This window comes from Neofelis nebulosa, chromosome 4 (assembly GCF_028018385.1).
Source record: "Neofelis nebulosa isolate mNeoNeb1 chromosome 4, mNeoNeb1.pri, whole genome shotgun sequence".
NCBI classification, from domain to species: domain Eukaryota; kingdom Metazoa; phylum Chordata; class Mammalia; order Carnivora; family Felidae; genus Neofelis; species Neofelis nebulosa.
In genome coordinates, this window is record NC_080785.1 from 20,737,492 (window position 1) to 20,756,473 (window position 18,982).

General features: G+C 38.6%; 1 protein-coding gene across 3 annotated transcripts in view; it reads left to right on the forward strand.

The window, feature by feature from the left end:
• CHCHD3 (coiled-coil-helix-coiled-coil-helix domain containing 3) overlaps positions 1-18,982 on the forward strand; it is a 288,454-nt gene that overhangs the window by 91,076 nt on the left and 178,396 nt on the right. For all 3 annotated transcript variants that reach the window (XM_058724244.1, XM_058724246.1, XM_058724245.1), the window contains exon 4: positions 13,737-13,854. In XM_058724244.1, the coding sequence (XP_058580227.1) occupies positions 13,737-13,854 (118 nt within the window). The remainder of the gene's footprint in view (positions 1-13,736; positions 13,855-18,982) is intronic.

Consider the following 18,982-nt stretch of genomic DNA (forward strand, 5'->3'; position numbering starts at 1 on the left):
AATTCCAAGCAGACTTTGCACTGTCAGTGAGGAGCCCCCATGCGGAGTTCAGACTGATGAACCATGAGATCATGACCTGAGCCAAAATGAAGAGTCGGATGCTTAACCAACAGAGCCATCCAGGCGCCCTGTAAAATTTGATTCTTTTTCTTTTTTAAAAATATTTTAATGTTAACTTATTTTTGTGTGTGAGAGAGAGAGAGAGAGAGAAAGAGAGAGAAAGAGTGTAGGCAGGGGAGGGGCAGAAAGAGAGAGGGAGACATAGAATTCAAAGCAGGCTCCAGGCTCTGAGGTGTCAACACAGAGCCCCAGGTGGGGCTCGTACCCACAAATTGTGAGCTCATGACCTGAGCCAAAGTTGGATGCTTAACTGAGCCACCCAGGTGCCCCTAAAATTTGATTCTTAAGAGGCTGTTGTAGTGGATTTTGTTGTAGTGAATTTCCATAGTTTTTTGAGAACAAAATTTGTCTTTGCAGCATATACTTCTTTGGTCGAGGGGGAGTGGTTGTCTTTCTGTTTCATGTACAACTTCATTAGACTCTTAAGCTTTCCAAAGAGGATGTCACTCTTCTCTCAGGCTGACCTTTGTGTCAATTGACTGTTTGTTTCACCAGGATTATGGAATAGGTGCTTGCCATGGAATTTAATCTTGAACTTACTACTGTGCAATATTTAATCAAAGCAGTGCTCTGCAAGATAGGCATTCTGCCTATTCTTTGATTCCCTAAGACCTGTCCTTCAATTGTGCTTGATTATTTTTAGCTGCAAAACTGGGCCACGCTATTCTGTCCTTATGTGAAATTGCTCTTATTTGATTGTTTAGGTGTTAATGGTTTTCACCCTGTATATATATTACATATGTATGTATAAAGTATACATAACGACTTCATGGTATTTATAGTGTGGGGAGCTATGTTCTACCTCAAGTTTTCTTTTTAGGAAAATGCAGCTTATAGTGAAGAGGTGATATAGGGAAATTTTTTCTATAAGACTTAATTTCCAGTGCCCTAGATTGCTTCATCCAGCACTTTTTAGTGTTTAAAGAGTGTTTAACACTCTTTGGTGTTAAAAAAGAATAAAAATACAAGAGAAATTTTAGAAGTGGAGAAGATTTTAAGGAGTTGGAGGCTTGATAGCATTGAAAGCGTCTCCACTGACCTCTCATTTCAAGTTCGGTCTCATTCCCTGCCGTCCCTGGTGAGAAGAGCATGTGATGGACAGATGTGAGCCAGTGGGCTAGCTTTGGCATAGCACAAGGATCACCAGGATTGTCCCCAGTCTCTCTGAATGCTTCTCAGAGAACCTTTTGGCTTCCATGTCCTTGTCAACTGGTCTGGGAGGGAGATGGGAACAGAGAGATTCTCACCTGGTTCCCTTGACAGGGGGCTGAAAACTTTTTGGCTGGTGATATACCACTAGGCCCCAGGGGTGGAGACTGCCTTGTCTCCTACCATTGAACGGGTACCTCCACTTAACGTAGTCCTGCAGCTGGGCCTATACCCTGGTGAGCGGGCAGATGAAAAGGGGGCACTTGCTGGACACTGCAGCCAGGTAGACAAATGAAAGGAGCCCCCAGAAAAGGTACTTCCATCAAGAACTGTTGCAATATTTCAGTGGTGCTTTTGCTGTTTGTAGCATTGGCAGCGACTGCCACTCGATTGTGGGACACGTCGATCTTAAGGTGCATCTTGATTTTATACATATTGAAGGATGGGGAAGATAACCCATGCAGGTTATATTTGATGAAATAAACTAAATTGTAGATGGAGATAAATGGAAGAGACCGAGGAACAGTTGTAATTAAATGGTGTAACACATTTCGCTGAGTTGAAGACAGCCTGGAGTCTGCACTTTGAAAGGCCTCTCTATTTAGGAAGGTTGATGAGAGCAGATGCACCCCTATTCATAGACGCTAACATTTCTCAACTCTAAGGATAAAGAGAAAATCCGATAAGCTTCCTAACAGAAAGAACCACTAATTTATAAAGGAAATGGAATCAGTCTGGTATAGCCTTTTCTTCTGCCAAACTGTAAGCTAGAAGGTGAAATAACTCTCGGGATTCCTGAGAAAAAGAACTGTAAGTCCAGAATTCTGTGTTGAGCTCTCATTTACCTGTCAGGTGAAAAAAAGGGCCTATGGGCATGCAAGGGTTTCGAGCATTTATTAACGGTAACAGCTAGCAGCCAGAATCCATTAAGGAGACAGAACTCATCAGTTGCTTTTACAGAGAGAATTTAATAGAAGAATTGTTAATGAAGTGTTTAAGAGCTGAAAAGGCAGGGAAAAAACAACTCACAACAAAAAAGAGCCCTAAGACAGTGCTGTAGACATAGATGGTTCACATTACATTTCTGTTAATTAGAATTTATCTAGTAGCCATGTCCAAAAAGCACAAAGCAATAGGTGAAAATAATTCTAAGGTGTTTTATTTCCCCCTGTGTATCCCAAATATCATTTTAACGTTTAATATTAAGTTATTAACGATATATACCACATTCCTGTTTTCATACTAAGTATTAAAAATCCAATGTGTACTTTATACTGAAAGTGCGTCTCAGTTTGTAACAGCCACATTTGTGTGGCTATTATTGACTGTATCAGACAGCACAGCTTGAAGGTGCCCCAGACTTAGCCCTGGTGGGAAGCGGTGGCAGTTGTTCAACATGGAAGTTTGCAGGAGGGGTTCTTACTGCTGCTCAGCCTCTGAGGAGGAGGTGCCCCCTGGCTGGTGGTGATCCTATCTCTGAGCTTAGAGGAGAGGCCAGTGTTGCTGGGACTCAGATTTTGAGGAGCGCCCTGGTAGGCAGGGCTGGTGTCTCCAGACTGGGGTACAGTGAGGTTGATTTTGCAAGTGTGGGCAAACTGGATTAAATAGTGAGGCCCGAGTGATGCTGAAAGGCATAGACAAGCAAACAGGAGAGTGGCTTTTTCTTCCCCTAGCTTTGCAGTCTCCCTCTGGCACCCTCTATTGGCAGAACCCAAGAGGGACCCAACCGCAGAGCAGAAATGTGGTGTAGAGACTTCCAGCTCTCAACATCACAAAAGTAGATAGAAGAGGGATGTGAAGCTAATAGTTGTAGAGAAATATCTGATGCAGTAGACTATCTTAGGAAAATACTTAAAAGAATTCTAATGAAATTTCAAATGACAACAGAGATCTCAATATAGGGAAAGGTGGAGAGGAGAAGTTCCCATGAGGAACATTTTTATAATGTGTACATGAATGATAGAAACGTCTAATAAGGATAGTATTAACACCGATGCTTGAAACTGGGGAGAATCCTTGAAGAGAAAACCCACGAATTGTATGAATTTGAAAACACTGAACCCTTAGCTAAGAGTTGGGTTGAGGGGAAAAGTCACTGTATTCAAATGATTTCATCTGACTGAGTTTGCAGAGGGTAGTGGTTGAGAAAATACTAGGAGTTTTGTTTTTAAACTGTAGTAGGGGGAAAAAGTGTCTGAACAGGAAAAGGAATGGCCACTAATTGCATACAAAAATACTGTAGATCTTTTTGAGAGGTGAGGAGAATATATAGTATATAACTGGGAAAACAAGGAAGGGGGAGAAAAGGAGATAATGACAAGGTAAAAATAATAGTAAACATAAAATGGAAGAAATAAAGGTAAGTGTATCAGTTGTTATACTGTTGATAATTGTGGCTGGCCACATTGCCCATTTAAAGATCAAGGCTGCCAGATTGTGTTAACACACAGACACATTCACCTACCCAGATTGTGTTAACACACAGACACATTCACCTACCCAGAAGCTATGTATTGTATGATGTATGCTTAAAACAAAGTAATTTGTTTTAACCTTAATAAGTTAAGGTTAAAAATTAATGGTTGGGCAAAGTTGTCTCACACAAACAGAAATCTGAGAAAGGTACAATTCAAGGTTGTAACCGCTAACCAGAATAAAGAAGCACGATTATGTGACGATAACAAGCACAGTTTACAAAAACAAGTCATTATTTTTTTATTTATTTTTTTTTAATTTATTTTTGGGACAGAGAGAGACAGAGCATGAACGGGGGAGGGGCAGAGAGAGAGGGAGACACAGAATCTGAAACAGGCTCCAGGCTCCGAGCCATCAGCCCAGAGCCTGACGCGGGGCTCGAACTCACGGACCGCGAGATCGTGACCTGGCTGAAGTCGGACGCCTAACCGACTGCGCCACCTAGGCGCCCCCAAAAACAAGTCATTATTAACCTTTATGCATCAAATGAACAGCTCAATATATGAATCAAAAACAATGAGAAATTCAAAGACTACTTGATTAAAAAAAATAAAAGACTTTGTGTAATCATTCTTAAAAATGTTTACCCTGGGCTTGACGGAGGAATCCACTAAGCTTTAACATTAAAGCATCTCCCATAAAAGAGATGGATTGAGTCAGGTGAGGTGTGCATCTGTATGTTCCAGAGGCATAATGCCGGTGGAGGGTGAGAGGTTGTAGTTTGGTTCAAGCTTGAAAGTTCTTTGAAAGAGAAAAGAAGTATTGATTATTTTCCTCTGCAAGTCTTAGAATGGAGAATGGTAATGTCTTCTCTCTCACTCTTATCTGGCCAAAATTTCCCCAGACTTCCCACCTTAACAAGGGCATTAATTTCAAAATATGTGTCCTGGCACAGTGTGTCTTTTATGAAGAAGAAATCTAAATTCAATCACCGTAAAAGGCTTGATGTGTGTTCTGTATACTTGAGGATATGAAGATGCTGTCATTTCTTCATAGTTCAGAATCTTCTTTATGCAGATACCCCTGTATCTTAGGTCACTGAATCAGGAGTGTTGTGGTTTTCTGTCTTCAGCAGGAAGCCATCTCACACTGCCATCTCTCCCTGGCTCAAGCTGCTCATGTGGGCTGATGAGAGGGATTTGTCCCCGAGATACCTGCGTTTGTATCCAGCGGTCTCTGTGGTTGCCCTCCTCCAGCATCTTAGTACGTAAACCCCTGCAGCACCCACAAAAACAGTGCTAGCAAGGGGAGGGGTGTAGATACTTTCTAGACAAGAAACAGGTCACACAAGGTGATTTCTTCCTCCTACTTCTGTGAAACAGCTGGTTTTCAAGCTGATAAGCCACAATTTAATGGTGTCTCTACCTCCTTACTCTTACCACTGTTCATTTGTATTTTGAATATTGTGACAAGTGATGTAACCTTTAAAGTAAATAGTTGATTTTGGTGTAAGATGTCTCTAAATATTCAGCCTAAGCCCATAAAGAAGTGGCCATAGGTCTTTCTGGGAGAGGGAAGACAGGGGTGCCTCAGGGTGTTGTGTAAGTTCCTCCCAGGGAGTTTAATTGTGAATTTCCAAGGGACAGAGACATTTATGAGCCATGGATATGGTGACATTAACTTGGGAATAAAATCAGAATTCTTTTCAAGTGTAAGTGTATTTTTCTGTGCAGTAGGAGAATGCATTTGGTAAGAAAATGGTATCAGAAAGCCACACAGGTAGAACTTGTTCCCAAGTAAGAACTGAAATAGGGACTCTAGGTACAAAATAATATATGATGTGTGATGGGAGGCAGTCATTGGGTGGGGGCAGGGATGAAAACCGATTAGGATTATGGCTACAGGTAATCCCCAGTAAAAGTTGTGGGTTTCCAGTTATGGGCTGAGTTTCACCTCCAGCATCATTTTGAAGTTATGCAGGAAAATGTCCAGACTACAAGTAAATTTGAGTGTATACTAAAATCACTTAAAAAAATGTTCTTCTGCAAAGAAAGGAGACCTTGATTGTTAGATTCTGAATGACATTTTAAATGATATTTATGTAGAAACATAGATGACAAAAATGAATGTCCTCTCAGTTATATTCAGAGCCAGGTCGTAATGCTGGTTAAATAATACTAATTTACTATATGATTTGTGAGATTGCGGTCATTCAGCTTTCCAAGACGGTGCCATTTATTGCTAAATCACCATTATATAAAGAATACCTATGTTCTGTAATGCTAAACTATGCTTATAATCTGTATTCATTCTTTCAAAAATGTTTGTTGAATACCTGCCAAGAGCTAGGCACTATTTAACTTACATAAGCTTTGGTGTTACATAACTTCTCTCTGTCTCTGCTTCCTCATTCAAAATACAATAATCGATTCCATAAGGTTTGTTGTGAGTTATGCCTGACAAGTGCCTAGACCTGTGCCTGGCACAGAAGTCAGCATTATTAAATGCTAACTCTTTATCTGTTGCACATCTCTATATTCCATATAGGTATATATAAATGTCACATAGGACACATAGCTATTATATAACACTATAACATGGTATATTAATGTGCGTTTACCTTCATGCGTGTATTTTGGAACCTCAGTGCACAGATATCTCTTCCAGTATTTGAAGTAATTTGAGCAGAGAAGTATTAAGCTTGCTCTGTACTTTTATAAAGTCTCACTAATAAAAAGTTGTATACTTGTTCCATCATTATTTTTAATAGTCTAATAATCAGTTCGTTGAATTACCAGCTCAGCTTTTCTGTTTAAAAAATGAATAGTACACAGTATTTTGAATGCTGGTTCAGCACGTTCTGACAAAGTATGATGCATTAAAATAAAATTCATCATTAGCATTAGAAATGACCTTTGAGGTTGTAGTCGCTCATTTTTCTCTTGCAGTGTTTGAAACAGTCTGAGTCAAGTGCATTGCAATACTTCGCAGATATTGTCTGTGTATAATGGTCACAGTTCAATTGTAGATCAATCATTTCATCAAGTTACTGTATCTCTAACAATCTTCCTTTCCCGTTTATTGTTGCCCATTATCTGAGGTTCTTGTTATTGTTCCTCAGTAATATAATGGCCTTATACATTAAATTATAAAGTAATTTTCTAAGCTAGAATTGTATAGAATTACTTACGTGTCAACCCAGATGAAGATAAATCTAAGTGTCGTGAATGGCCACATGAGCAGTGTGCAGGTTCAGAAAAACATATAGGGCCACTGAAAGCCACAGCACTTTGGGGAAAGGCTGGTAATAATTTTGACTTTGGCAAAATCTGACTTGATGTAGTAGAAACAAATAAAAAATGAGGTTTTAAAAAATAATTGTGAATAATATCAGATTTAAAAACTGTCCGTGTATGACCACAAAGTGAGTGATGTAATAGAAATGAATTCCGGCAGAGGGGTTGACTCTTTAGGACATTTAAGAGCATAGCTTTGGAAATCCAATCAGGTTGTTCTCTGTCTCCCTCCCATGTGCTTTTCCACACCCCAGTCTTTCTCATGTAAAGAAGAGGGATGACGGTGCCTCCTTCATGGAGGATAATGAGGTTTACTGTACAAAAAATGGGTAGCCAAAGCGATCTTTAAAATGTCCTTCCCACTTTGTTGAAATCTTTAGGTTCTTTGGAATAAAATAATAAAGGCTGGTTTTTACATAGAAACTGAAATAGGTAGGACTAGATTATAGATAGCTATGAAAGCTGAATATATGAGTAGTTTATTTTTTTTCCACTTAAAAGGAAAAATATAATATTCATTATAGGAGATTTGGCTGGTTTTTAGAAATTCATTTTGCTGGTGTACTTAAGTCTCTCACCTGATGGAGAATAGACTGAGAAAAAGAGCGAAGTTGCTAGGGCTTGAGGTAGGTATAAGGGCAGAGCTGACTGGTATTTGTTTCATTAAGCTTAGGCAAGCTATCCAATTACTTAATGCAAATAAGAAAAGTTTACACTAAACTCCTACTTCTTTGCTTAAAACTCTAGAGAATTTAAATGAGGAGAGATATGTATTTAAAAGAAGGAGATTTAAATGAAACTTAAATCAGGGGCTTAATGTAGAATAATATTAGACCAGGAGATCTGAAATAATAAGTGGGGAATGCCAGTAAATAAAAAGGGAATGTATTCTCCAAAATATTTGGTTTGGCTAGTTTTATTTTGAGATAATTCTTAAAGCTTTGGAAACCCAAGTTAATAATGCAAGACCTGTTTTCTCTCATACCCTCTTTTCACCTAAGAGGGACCTTAAAAGTAAAGTGCTGCCTTCTGTTGTCAATGAGCACTTCACTCTTGTTTCCCTAGTGGAGTGTTTACCGAACGACCTGGCTTCTGGTGTGCAACACCACCATTGGGCCGGTAGCATTCAATGAGGTCCAGAAAACAGGCTCATCTCACTTGGCGCAAAATATGAGGAAAATTAGATGATCATACAGCCGTCTACCTTTCATAGACGGCCATTGAACAGAGTAGCTTGGTGGAATAATAAAAGCAAGGGCACCCGAGAGGAAGCTCAGAAAAGAATTGGGAGCTTCTGAGAATACAGGCAGTTTTTCTTTGCAAAGCAGTTGTAAAATGTTTTAAATGAATCAGTGAAAGAGGAAACTTAATTAGAAGAAAGTATTGCTATAAATGAATTTCGTGGAGGAGAGATTTGGGGAAATTACGAAGATTACAATATAGAAATTTTTAATCTGTTGCTTTTACTTCCGAAGAAAAAAGGAAACCTCATTTAGTGACACCATCTATCTGAAATCTACCCTCCAAAATAATATGTCAGTAAGGAAAACTTCTAAAATTTTCTAAAATTCTTTTCTAAAATTGCAAAGGCCATTCATTTTAAATCCCCTTTCAAGCCTTGCACTAATTTTTATTGACAGTTGTGTGTGTGTTTGTGTGTGTCTGTATGTTTTAAAAGCGTTCCCTTGGTGACCCTAAATATGCCAGCCATTGGTGCCTGAGACAGCAGTCACAGAGCTCTAAAGAAAATGCTTTCTCAAGATGTTTCCTCTAAAACTCATTCTCCTTCCCAAGGTTCCTCAGTTAATATCCTCTAGATTTCAATTCACATCCATATAGTTTCATAGCAACCTCACTTAAAAAAAACAAAACAAAAAACCATCAGAGTTTAAGCTTCATGAGGATAAGGACTGTGTGTCTCTTGTGGTCACCATTTTGTTCTCAGTAATCACAATAGTGTCTGATACTAATTATGTATCAAATGAATTTGTGAATCCCATTTTTTCTTTTCTTTTTCTTTCTTTCTTTCTTTCTTTCTTTTTTTTAATTTTGAGAGAGAGGAAGAGAGAACCCATGCAAACAGGGGAGGAGGATGGGGGGTAGAGAGAGAGACAAGGAAAATCCCAAGCAGGCTCTGAGCTGTTAGCTCTGAGCCTGACTTAGGGCCTGAACCCATGAACCATGAGACCATGACCTGAACTGCAATCGAATTGGACTGAGCCACCCAGGTGCCCCTAGTACATGGTTTTTTTAAGTAGTGGGAAAGTCTAAGGATGACACAAGAAATAGAAGTGCCCACTGAGTGAAAATTTGGAAATGATACTTCTTAGTTTCATTTGTCCCCTACCACCACCTTTCTTAAGAGTTTGTACAGGATGAGGAATAATGTATTTAATGTATGATGTTTGTAAAACTTGTACCTGCAAGTGGCCTTAAGATGGTACAGTCCAACCTTCACATTTTAAAGCTGAGCAAACAGGTTTATTAGATTGTACAGATAGATTAGTTGCTGACAGGTAATAAGAATTTGTTCTGGCCCTACCACCAGACTTTCTGAAGATGCAGGTCTATTTGTAATGGTGAATAAAAGTGGCTAAGAATTTATTAAGAAGGGGAAATAATTTTCTTTTTAGTCACTTTGTGCCCATCTAGTCTCTCTGCAGCCAAGAGTCCAGCACAACTAGGTGCTGATATTCCAGAGGCTTTGAAGTATTGTGGAGTATAGAATTTCCATCTACAATAAAAGTATTATAACGTCCTTCTGTTTTAGGGTATTTCGTGTAGTCTGGGATTATATCACACTTGTGACACTTGCAACCCGGTGGCTTGGCCCTTGTGGGGTTCAGCTGGTCTCGCCAGTTGTTTTGTAAATCCCTCAGTCTTCTATGTTCTGCAGCTGGTTTCCCTCCATCCCTTCCTCCCCCCGTTTCTTTCCTTCTTTCTTTCCTTCCTGCCTTTTCTTTTCTTTTCTTTTCTTTTCTTTTCTTTTCTTTTCTTTTCTTTTCTTTTCTTTTCTTTTCTTTTCTTTCTTTCTTTCTTTCTTTCTTTCTTTCTCTTTCTTTCTTTCTTTCTTTCTTCCTCTGTGGTTGGAAACATGCTACTCATTCATTCTTGCATGCATACATTCAACAAGTATTTGTTGAGCACTTACTCTGTGGCAGGCACTGGTAAAAGCACCAGGAATATAGCAGTGAACAAAAACAGACTACCTTCTTGCCCTTACAGAACTTATAGGCAAGTGGGGAAGAAACAAAGGAGCAGGTGAAGGGATAGGGCTGCAAGGGCATTGTCATTTTCAACTTTGGAAGCTCTTGAAGGTCGTAACAATAAAGCAGAACTTCTTATTGGTGAAAACTCGGAAACAAAGATGGAGAAGACCAAGCTATATATAGTCATGGTATATTTAGCGAACTTGGAGATTTTCTTCTTCTTTTCAGAATACTATTGCTTTCTCTGTGTTCCTGACCCCATAGTGAGTACTGTTACTAATACTGCTACTTACCCTAATAGTGGTAAGTGCTTATTGTATTACAGGCATCATGCTAAGTGCTTTGTGTATGTAGAACCCTTTAAGGTAGGTATTACACCAGTTCATTTTACTCATGAGAATAACAAGACCCAGGGAGGTTGGCTCAAGCATTGACTCAGCTAGTAAGTGCTAGAGCCTTGTTCTGGACCCAGGACTCCCAACTCCAAAGTCTGTGCCTCTGTACCAAATATTACAAACTGATAACCTTTATGTTTATTATAACATTGAAGTTGTGTATATGTTTTTGCTTTTTTTTTTTTTTAAAGTTTATTTTGAGAGAGAGAGTGAGTGGGGGGAGAGACAGGAGAAGGAGAATCCCAAGTAGGTTCTGTGCTGTCAGCTCAGAGCCCAATGTGGGACTCGATCCCATGAACCATGAGATTCATGAGCCAAAATCAAGAGTTGGACACTTAACTGACTGAGCCACCTGGGCACCCCAAACATAGTAGTTTGCTTCTTTTTCATTACCTTGTCAAAACTTTTAAGCTTGAACCCCTTTTAACTACATTTGTAGTTAAAATTGGTATATGTGAGTAAACTAAATTTTAAAAAGTAGGCAGTTATTATTAAATAAATACTACTTTAAAATATGATATATACCACATGTGGTAGAAAATAGAAAATCTAGTTGTACAGAATTCATTTTATGTTAATGAACTAATAATGTAATTTTTGTAATAGTTGTATATATGTATGTAAAGTCCCTAGCACAGTGCTCGGCATAGAGTAGGTGATCTATACATGATGGTGATTTTTATTATTTTTAGTTTCCACCTGACTTGTAACATAGGTAATATCTTTTACATGCAGGTGCCATGCCAGTAAAATGCTTTATTTAACTGCACCATCTTGTTACCTTAAATGGTAACCTCAGCAGTGACCGGCACACTAGCTTGATGAGGACCACTTCATTTTTGATGTTCTTCTCCTTTTATAGGGCCTCCAGGATTTATGGGAGTAGAAGTATATTTTGCTAGTTGAGGGCTGTGGCTCTTGGTTTAGTAAGCACTAGAATCACCTGGAGGGCTTATTAAAAGGCAGTTTGGAGACACTACCCCCAGACTTTCTAATTCAGTAGATGTGAGTGGTGTCCAAGTATTTGCATTTCTCACAATTTCCCATGGATGCTGCCACTGCTGCTCATTTATGGATACTTTTGGAACTGCTGCTTGGAAGTGACAAGACTTCGCATTATTGGTGTTCTTTTTCGATTATTCAGGTCCACTGAGTTACTGTATTGGTATCATTGATGTTGCTGAACTCACTGTGAAATAGTATGGAGAAATTTGATTTGTGTCAGTGTAATTGTACTTACTGTTTCAGGAGAAGTTCCTAATTTTTTTTTTTTAATGTTTATTTATTTATTTTTTAAGTGAGAGAGAGAGAGAGAGAGCACAAGTGGGGGAAGGGGCAGAGAGAGAGGGAGACACAGAATCCGAAGCAGGCTCCAGGCTCCAAGCTTTCAGCTCAGAGCCCGAGGTGAGGCTTGAACCCACAAATTGTGAGATCATGACCTGAGCCAAACTTGGACGCTTAACCGACTGAGCCACCCAGGCATCCCTTAAGGAAAAGTTTCTAGAGGTTACTTTTGCATTAGAGATTTTCAAAGTGTAGGTTTTAATGTGTTTCTGTTATTCGTCTTTATTCAAGACCTAAAAACACGCAGGTTTAATTTTTTGGAATATATTTTACAAGGTAATTTCTAATTACATTTTTAATTATAATTGATTATAATCAAGTTTGGTTATAATTGATTTCTGAGAATTTCGGAGTATCTGGATGATGTGGAAGTTTAAAAATAGTAGCAAAGATTTTTATTTTCTTTAGTTCTTTTCAAAAATCATTTTAAGACTAAATTTGATAGAGTAGTATTGAATTCAATTTGGTGCTCTTCATTCCCACTTACAAAGTAGATTTCATTCAGAATTTCACTTATACCAACATAACAATTTTACCTTTTCTTTTTAAAGCAGTGCTTGTACCTTTAGGGATATGATGGTATACAGGGGTTATTCTCTCAAAGAAGAAAAGGCAATCAGAAAGTCTTTGTTCATGAGATTAGACTGAAATATCTTCTCATTCACTGATTACTGAATACCTTTATGTGCCAGGCATTATGGTGAAAATAGGTACCAAAGTAATTTATCTTTTTCATGTACAATGAGGGGTTTTAGTGGATGGTAACTGACTATGATGTAATTGTGTGATGAGGTTACCGATAAACCCAGTGTTGTCGGATGCTTCATTAACACAATCAGTATTCTGTACAGATCTTAGAGGGTGAAGTTCTGCTTTCTTATTTTGCTAGACTTATTTCTTATTTTGTGTCCATAGTGTTACATTTAGTTTGGAGCTAAGGGACAAATTGGAGTCCTTCCAGAAGTGAGGACCTCTGCTGTTGAAAGGTCTTGCCATTTTTGCATATGAGGATCCTTGGAAAATGGGAGTAATTCATCTGGAGGGAAGACATCTTAATTATGTTTTTAGTTCCCTGCTGTAATGTAAGATCCATGAGGACAGGGACCCATCCTTCTTGTTCAGCACTGTGTCATCGTGCTTCTTTCCATGGCTGGTGTGTATTCAACAAACAGTTGAATGAGTCAGTTTTGACGGGAAGATGATGGTTACTTTCAAATATTTGTCTTGTAGATGGCCTGTTAATTAGACTTACTGCTTATATTCCAGAGGACAAAGGAGGCAGGCACCAGGGGTGGAATTTTTAGGTGGGCACATTTCAGTTTTACATAGGAAGAGCTTTGTAAAACTAGTTTAATAGTCCTATCAGTTAACTTTTTCCGGGATTTGAATTCTGCTATTTTAAATGTTTGGGTAGGGGCTGCATGGGGGCTTAATAGAAAATATACGCACTTTTTTTTTTTTTTTTAATATTTAATTTTGAGAGACACAGAGAGAGAGAGAGAGAGAGAGAGAGAGTGAGTGAGGGAGGGGCAGAGAGAGATGGAGACCTAGAATCCGAAGCAGGCTCCAGGCTCTGAGTTGTCAGCACAGAACCCGATGTGGGGCTCGAACCCACAAACCATGAGATCATGATCTGAGCCGAAGTCAGATGCTTATTAACTGAGCCACTCAGGCGCCCCAGAAAATATACGTGCTTTTAATAAATTATAGGCCAGAGTGATTTTTGGCTGCTTCTCTATTAAAGTATTTTGTTAACTAATAACCAGTAAAATAGTTTTTCCTAAGTTAGTCCTTTCCTGTCTTTTCAGACTTAAGCAAAGCAAAGAACTGGACCGAGAGAGGGCTTTTGCCAATGAGCAGTTAACCAGAGCTATTCTTCGAGAAAGGATATCAAGTGAAGAAGAACGAGCCAAGGCAAAGCACCTGGTGAGTATTAAAGATTTAGTAGAAATGTCTTGTCTACAAGGAAATCTCTGATGTTCGGGAAAAGCTAAGTACTTCTGGCCAGCTTTCAGTGTGGACAAAATGCATGTTCTCTTTGCTTAGATTTTTTTTGTTTGTTTGTTTGTTTTGTTTTTTTTCCTCTTACAAGTTGTTGACAATTTGCTAAGATTAACCTTGAAGGACTTTTTAAGGCAGGCAACTTGAGAATTATTGCAGTGATGATCCACACTGAGACACTGCACATGCATCTTCCCTGAAGGGATAGTGCTTGTTTGCTCTGCTTGCCTCCCTCCCCGCCCCCACCCCCTTCCCCTTGATTTTGATTTCATTGTCTTTGAAACCTCTGGGGCAAGCAGCCTATCTTGTTTCTATCCCTGCTCGCAACCACCAGATGTTAGTCTGGGAAGTCTCCAGCAAGGGTGAGTAAGTTTTGATCAATCACTTTCTGGGCTTTAGAAAGGGAAAGATGCATAGCAAAGGCTTTGGGGAACTGTATTTTGAAAGAAAAGGGATACTTTTTTTAAAAGAAACATTTTGAAACAGTTTAAGAGGAAAGATTATATAAACGTTAAAAATTGATTATTGATAGGGGAAAATTTAAAAGGCACCCATAAATCTGTCATTCTTACATAACTGTAAGAATTACAGTTACAAACACTGGGGTGTGTTTCCTCTAGACAATTTTTTTTTAAGAGAGGGGTTGGAGAGAGGGGCAGAGAGAGAGAGAGAGGAAGAGAATCTTAAGCAGGCTCCGTGCTCAGCACAGGGCCTGACCTGGGGCTCCATCTCACAACCCTAAGATCATGACCTGAGGTGAAATCAAGTCAGACACTTAATCAATGGAGCCATTCAGGCACCTCTAGGCAATGTTGATTCTTAGATCAATTACATACTTTAAGAATTTGTGTATACATAAGAATATATAAGAATTTGTATAATGCTGTATATAGCATTTACCATCATGAACGTTTTCTTATATCAGTGAATGTTCTTGTGAAATGTACTTTTTGATGGCTAAATAACATCCTGTCTTCTCTGTGCGACATAACTTATCAAAGGATTTTCCATTGTTAGGGAAAAGTGGGGCTGCTCTGGTTGAATTTTGGTGTCCCAACAGCTTACTGCCCACTTCATTCTTCCTAGAAACCCACATGTAACTTCTCAGGACCACTAGTGTTCATTGGAGTACAGTTGGGAAATCAGTGGAGAAGTAAAATGAGACTATATTGGAGAACTTTGATTGCAGAACTGAGGGGGATGTCCCTTGTTCAGCAGGCCATTGAGAACTGTTGAAAAATTGATAAGAAAAGGGTCACTTTGTGTTCTCTCGTATTTTTTCCCTTGGTCCTTTCTTTGAGAGGCCAACTGCTATGACCACATGCCATTAGAGAAAATAAAAGGAAGCCGATGTGTAATGAATCCATTTCTCCAAAGACTAACCCAGGGTCCAGGCTAAATGGGTAGACAGTGAAGCCAGAACAGAAGTGATGGCCCAAGAAAGAAATGTCCAGGGTCATACTGTTTTGAAGGTCTCTTCTTTCTTGATTCTGGGGTTATAGGGTATAGATAACAACTTATAGTATCTTCCAGATTTTGGCACCTATCATAATATTAGCCAAAACAGAGCCCTCACAGCACTTAGGGACTAAAAGTGGAATTTATACAAGAGGATTATAGTCGATCTGTCCTGGCTTGAGTATTCTTAGAGATTTGAGTGGTAGTTCATGGCCACAGCAACATGGCTGCCCATAGCAGTCTAGCTACTTGATACGAGGTTAACCCCCCTGTATTGTTGTTATTATTTTAGAAGGCATGCATATTCATTGGATAAAAGTCAGAAAGTAAATAGAAAAATATTGAGATCACTTGGATTAACACTATCCAGAGATAATTACTGTTAATATTCTGGTTTATTATTTTTGTATTCCTTTCCACATTCCACTAAGTCTGTATAAAACATTTATATTAATATATTTATATGTAGTTCCCCAAACATAGGTGATGGCATACATAGTCTCATATAACTCTTGCAGTAACCTGCACATTAAAACAATTTAGACTATATGTAAAGATCATTCTGTATTCATAAATATGTATTTGTGTGATCACTTTTAATGATTGATGACTGCATTTCACAGCATTTTCTTCTAATAAGATAATACAGGGACATTATAGAAAATTTGGAAAATGTACAAATTACTAAGGAACTGTCTGTCTCATACTCGTTAGGATGGCTGCTATCAAAAAAACCTACAATAACAAGTATTGGCAAGGATGTTGTGGGAATGTAAAATGATATAGCCACTATGGAAAACATTATGGCAGTTACTCAAAAAATTAAAAATAGAATTACCATATGATTCAGCCATCCCACATCTGGGTATTTATCTAAAAGATTTGAAAGCAGGGTCTCAAAGAGATATTTGTACATAGCAACATTATTCATAACAGGCAAAAAGTGGAAACAACCCAAGTGTATGTGAGTAGATGAATGCATAAACAAAATGTGGTATGGACTTACAGTGGCATGTTATTCAGCTTTAAAAAGGAAGGAAATTCTGACACAGTGCAACATAGATGAACGTTGAGGATATTATGGTGAGTGAAATAATCCAGTCACAAAAAGACAAATACTGTGCGACTCCACTTACATGAAGTGTCTAGAGGAGTCAGATCTATAGAGAGAAACTCTGGAAGGGTGGTTGTCCTGGGTTGTGGGGAGGGAGAAATGGAGCACTTTTTCATGGGTATGGAGTTTCAGTTTTGCAAGATGAAAACAGTTCTGGAGATGGGTTGAATAACAATGTTAATGTCCTTTTCCTGAACTCTTCACTTCTAAATGGTTAAGATGGCAGATTTTATGTTATGTGTATATTACCACAAATAAAGATTTAAAAAGATTCTAAAGAAAATAAACATCAGTGCACGTGTAATATTTAGAGGGTATAAAGTTTATTCTTCCTTTTCCCCCATACGTCTACAGTCCAGTTTCTAGATTCTACAATCTAGCAACTTATAAAACAGGATTTAAGTGATTTAAGTCTAATGTGGTCCTTTAGTACTTTGATTCTCAGCTGGAGAAGTAGGCATCCCCAACACCCGTTATTCCTGTGAGAGTCACTTCGAGAATGTTAGCATGTTTCTGCTGTGAGTGCTGGGCCCCAGTTGCGGCCATTCTTAACCCTAACATGTGAGACTCGTGGAATGGTGATCAAACATTGATTTTGTTCCTCTTTATTTAGAGCCTGGATGTTGCAGCCAGTAAGAAAGTAAAGGTTGGGTTTCACATGTTTGAAGGAATTGGAAAGCTGTCTTTCAGGAGAGCTAGGAAAAAAGAAACAAACTGATGTGATATTGGTACTGTGAAATAAAACGAACTCCTTCCCCAGTCCCCGTTTGCCTCCACCCGCTGACAGTTGACATTTAGATTGCTGTCTCCGTCCAGGCTTCTCTTCCCACAGTTGTAGCAGCTGGCTTTACTGAAGCTCTTTGAAGGGCAAAGACGGTAGTCCTGTTGTTGAAGTTTTAAAATCGGATCAGATGACTTTGCCTTTAGGAAGAATTGCTTTAACTGGAGAAGCTGTTCAGTGCTGCTCTAGATCCGAGAAGCCCATACTAGCCCCTCACTCTCCTTCTCACTGACTGGTACTGATCTCTTAGCTGATTTTTACCCAGAAGTTTTAGAGAAGCAATTCACTGACAGGAATGAGTGTTTCTTAAGTGCAGGGAAGCCCCTCCATAAAGAATGAAGATTAAATAAAAGGACAGCACCAGGCAACCTGTAAAGTTCAACTTGACATTCTGTGTATCTTTAAGACCTTGTACGTATATAAATCTAATATTTTCTGTGTCATTAGATTTTTAAAAAAAAATTAAAGTGTAGGGAGTTGTGTCTTTTTTAACCTTGGAATTACGTTTAATTTCTTTTTAAAATGTGAATTAAAATTTTGGTTTACTCTTTTTCTGTCTTATTAAATTTTGTTGACTTAACATTAGTCATTTTTTTGTTACCACACAGAACTATGTAGTATTTTCTTTTTTCTTTTCTTAACCTAAACTTTAAAAGAGTCCACAGTTTACTTAAGGAAATAGTCAAATAAATATACCTCTAATTATGCAGTAGTGTTCTTCACCCATTGGATGGATGTTTTAGTGAGTGCTTACTGTGTGAAAAACACTGGGCTAGATACATACCAAGTGTATATAAACGAAAAAGACAAAATCTTATTCTTAAGAAATTCACAGTATAGTGTGGGAGACTGATACATTAAAAATAAGTTAAGAAGCACTAACTTCTTAGAGAAGTTAGAGAGCCATGCTACTTACATTCTTGAGAGAATTCTGACTTTTGTGAAAGCAGGGACTTTTAACTCATTGCCACATGTGCATTTGTTTGTTCAACACACATTGAGTGCCTAATATATAAGTGCCTAGCAAAGGGGAATTAGTCAATTAATACTTGTTGGTTGATTAAAGGAAGAATCAAATCTACTCAAGCCCTGAAAATGAGAGAGGGCGTGGGAAAGAATAGAAAAGACTTCTTAGGGAAGTGGTGCCTGAGCTGTGTGTTGAGGAATGAGCAGGGATCACGCAAATGGTTGAAGAGTAGGGATGCTTTCATGTTGCAGGTGAAAGCATGGAGGCGTGGGGCCAGTGGTATACCGCAAGGAGTTGCCGAGTGGGAAGTCCAGGGCAGGGAGTGTTGAGTGATGAGACAAGAGGTTGGCAGGGCTAAGATCATGAGTTCTGTGTATGCGATCCAGGGAACCCTGCACCATATACATATAAGGGGAGAAATGAAATGGTTAGGTAGGCATTTTGATATCTTAACCTAGTGAAGTGGGCAGGACAGAGTAGAGGAGGAAGTGGAAAGAGACAAGTTCAAAATCTTCATTAATCCTATTTGAGGGCGGGTGGTGCTGGAATTTGGACAGTGCTAGTGGGGATGGAGAGAAAAGAGGACAAGTAAGAGATATTTAGATGATAGTACTTAGAAGATTTTAGATTTGAACAGTTGAAAGAAGTGGCAGGGGTGACTCCAAGGTTTCTGTTATTAGAAATCCTCTTATTTTATTTTATTTTTTTTTTTTTAAATTTTTTTTTTCAACAT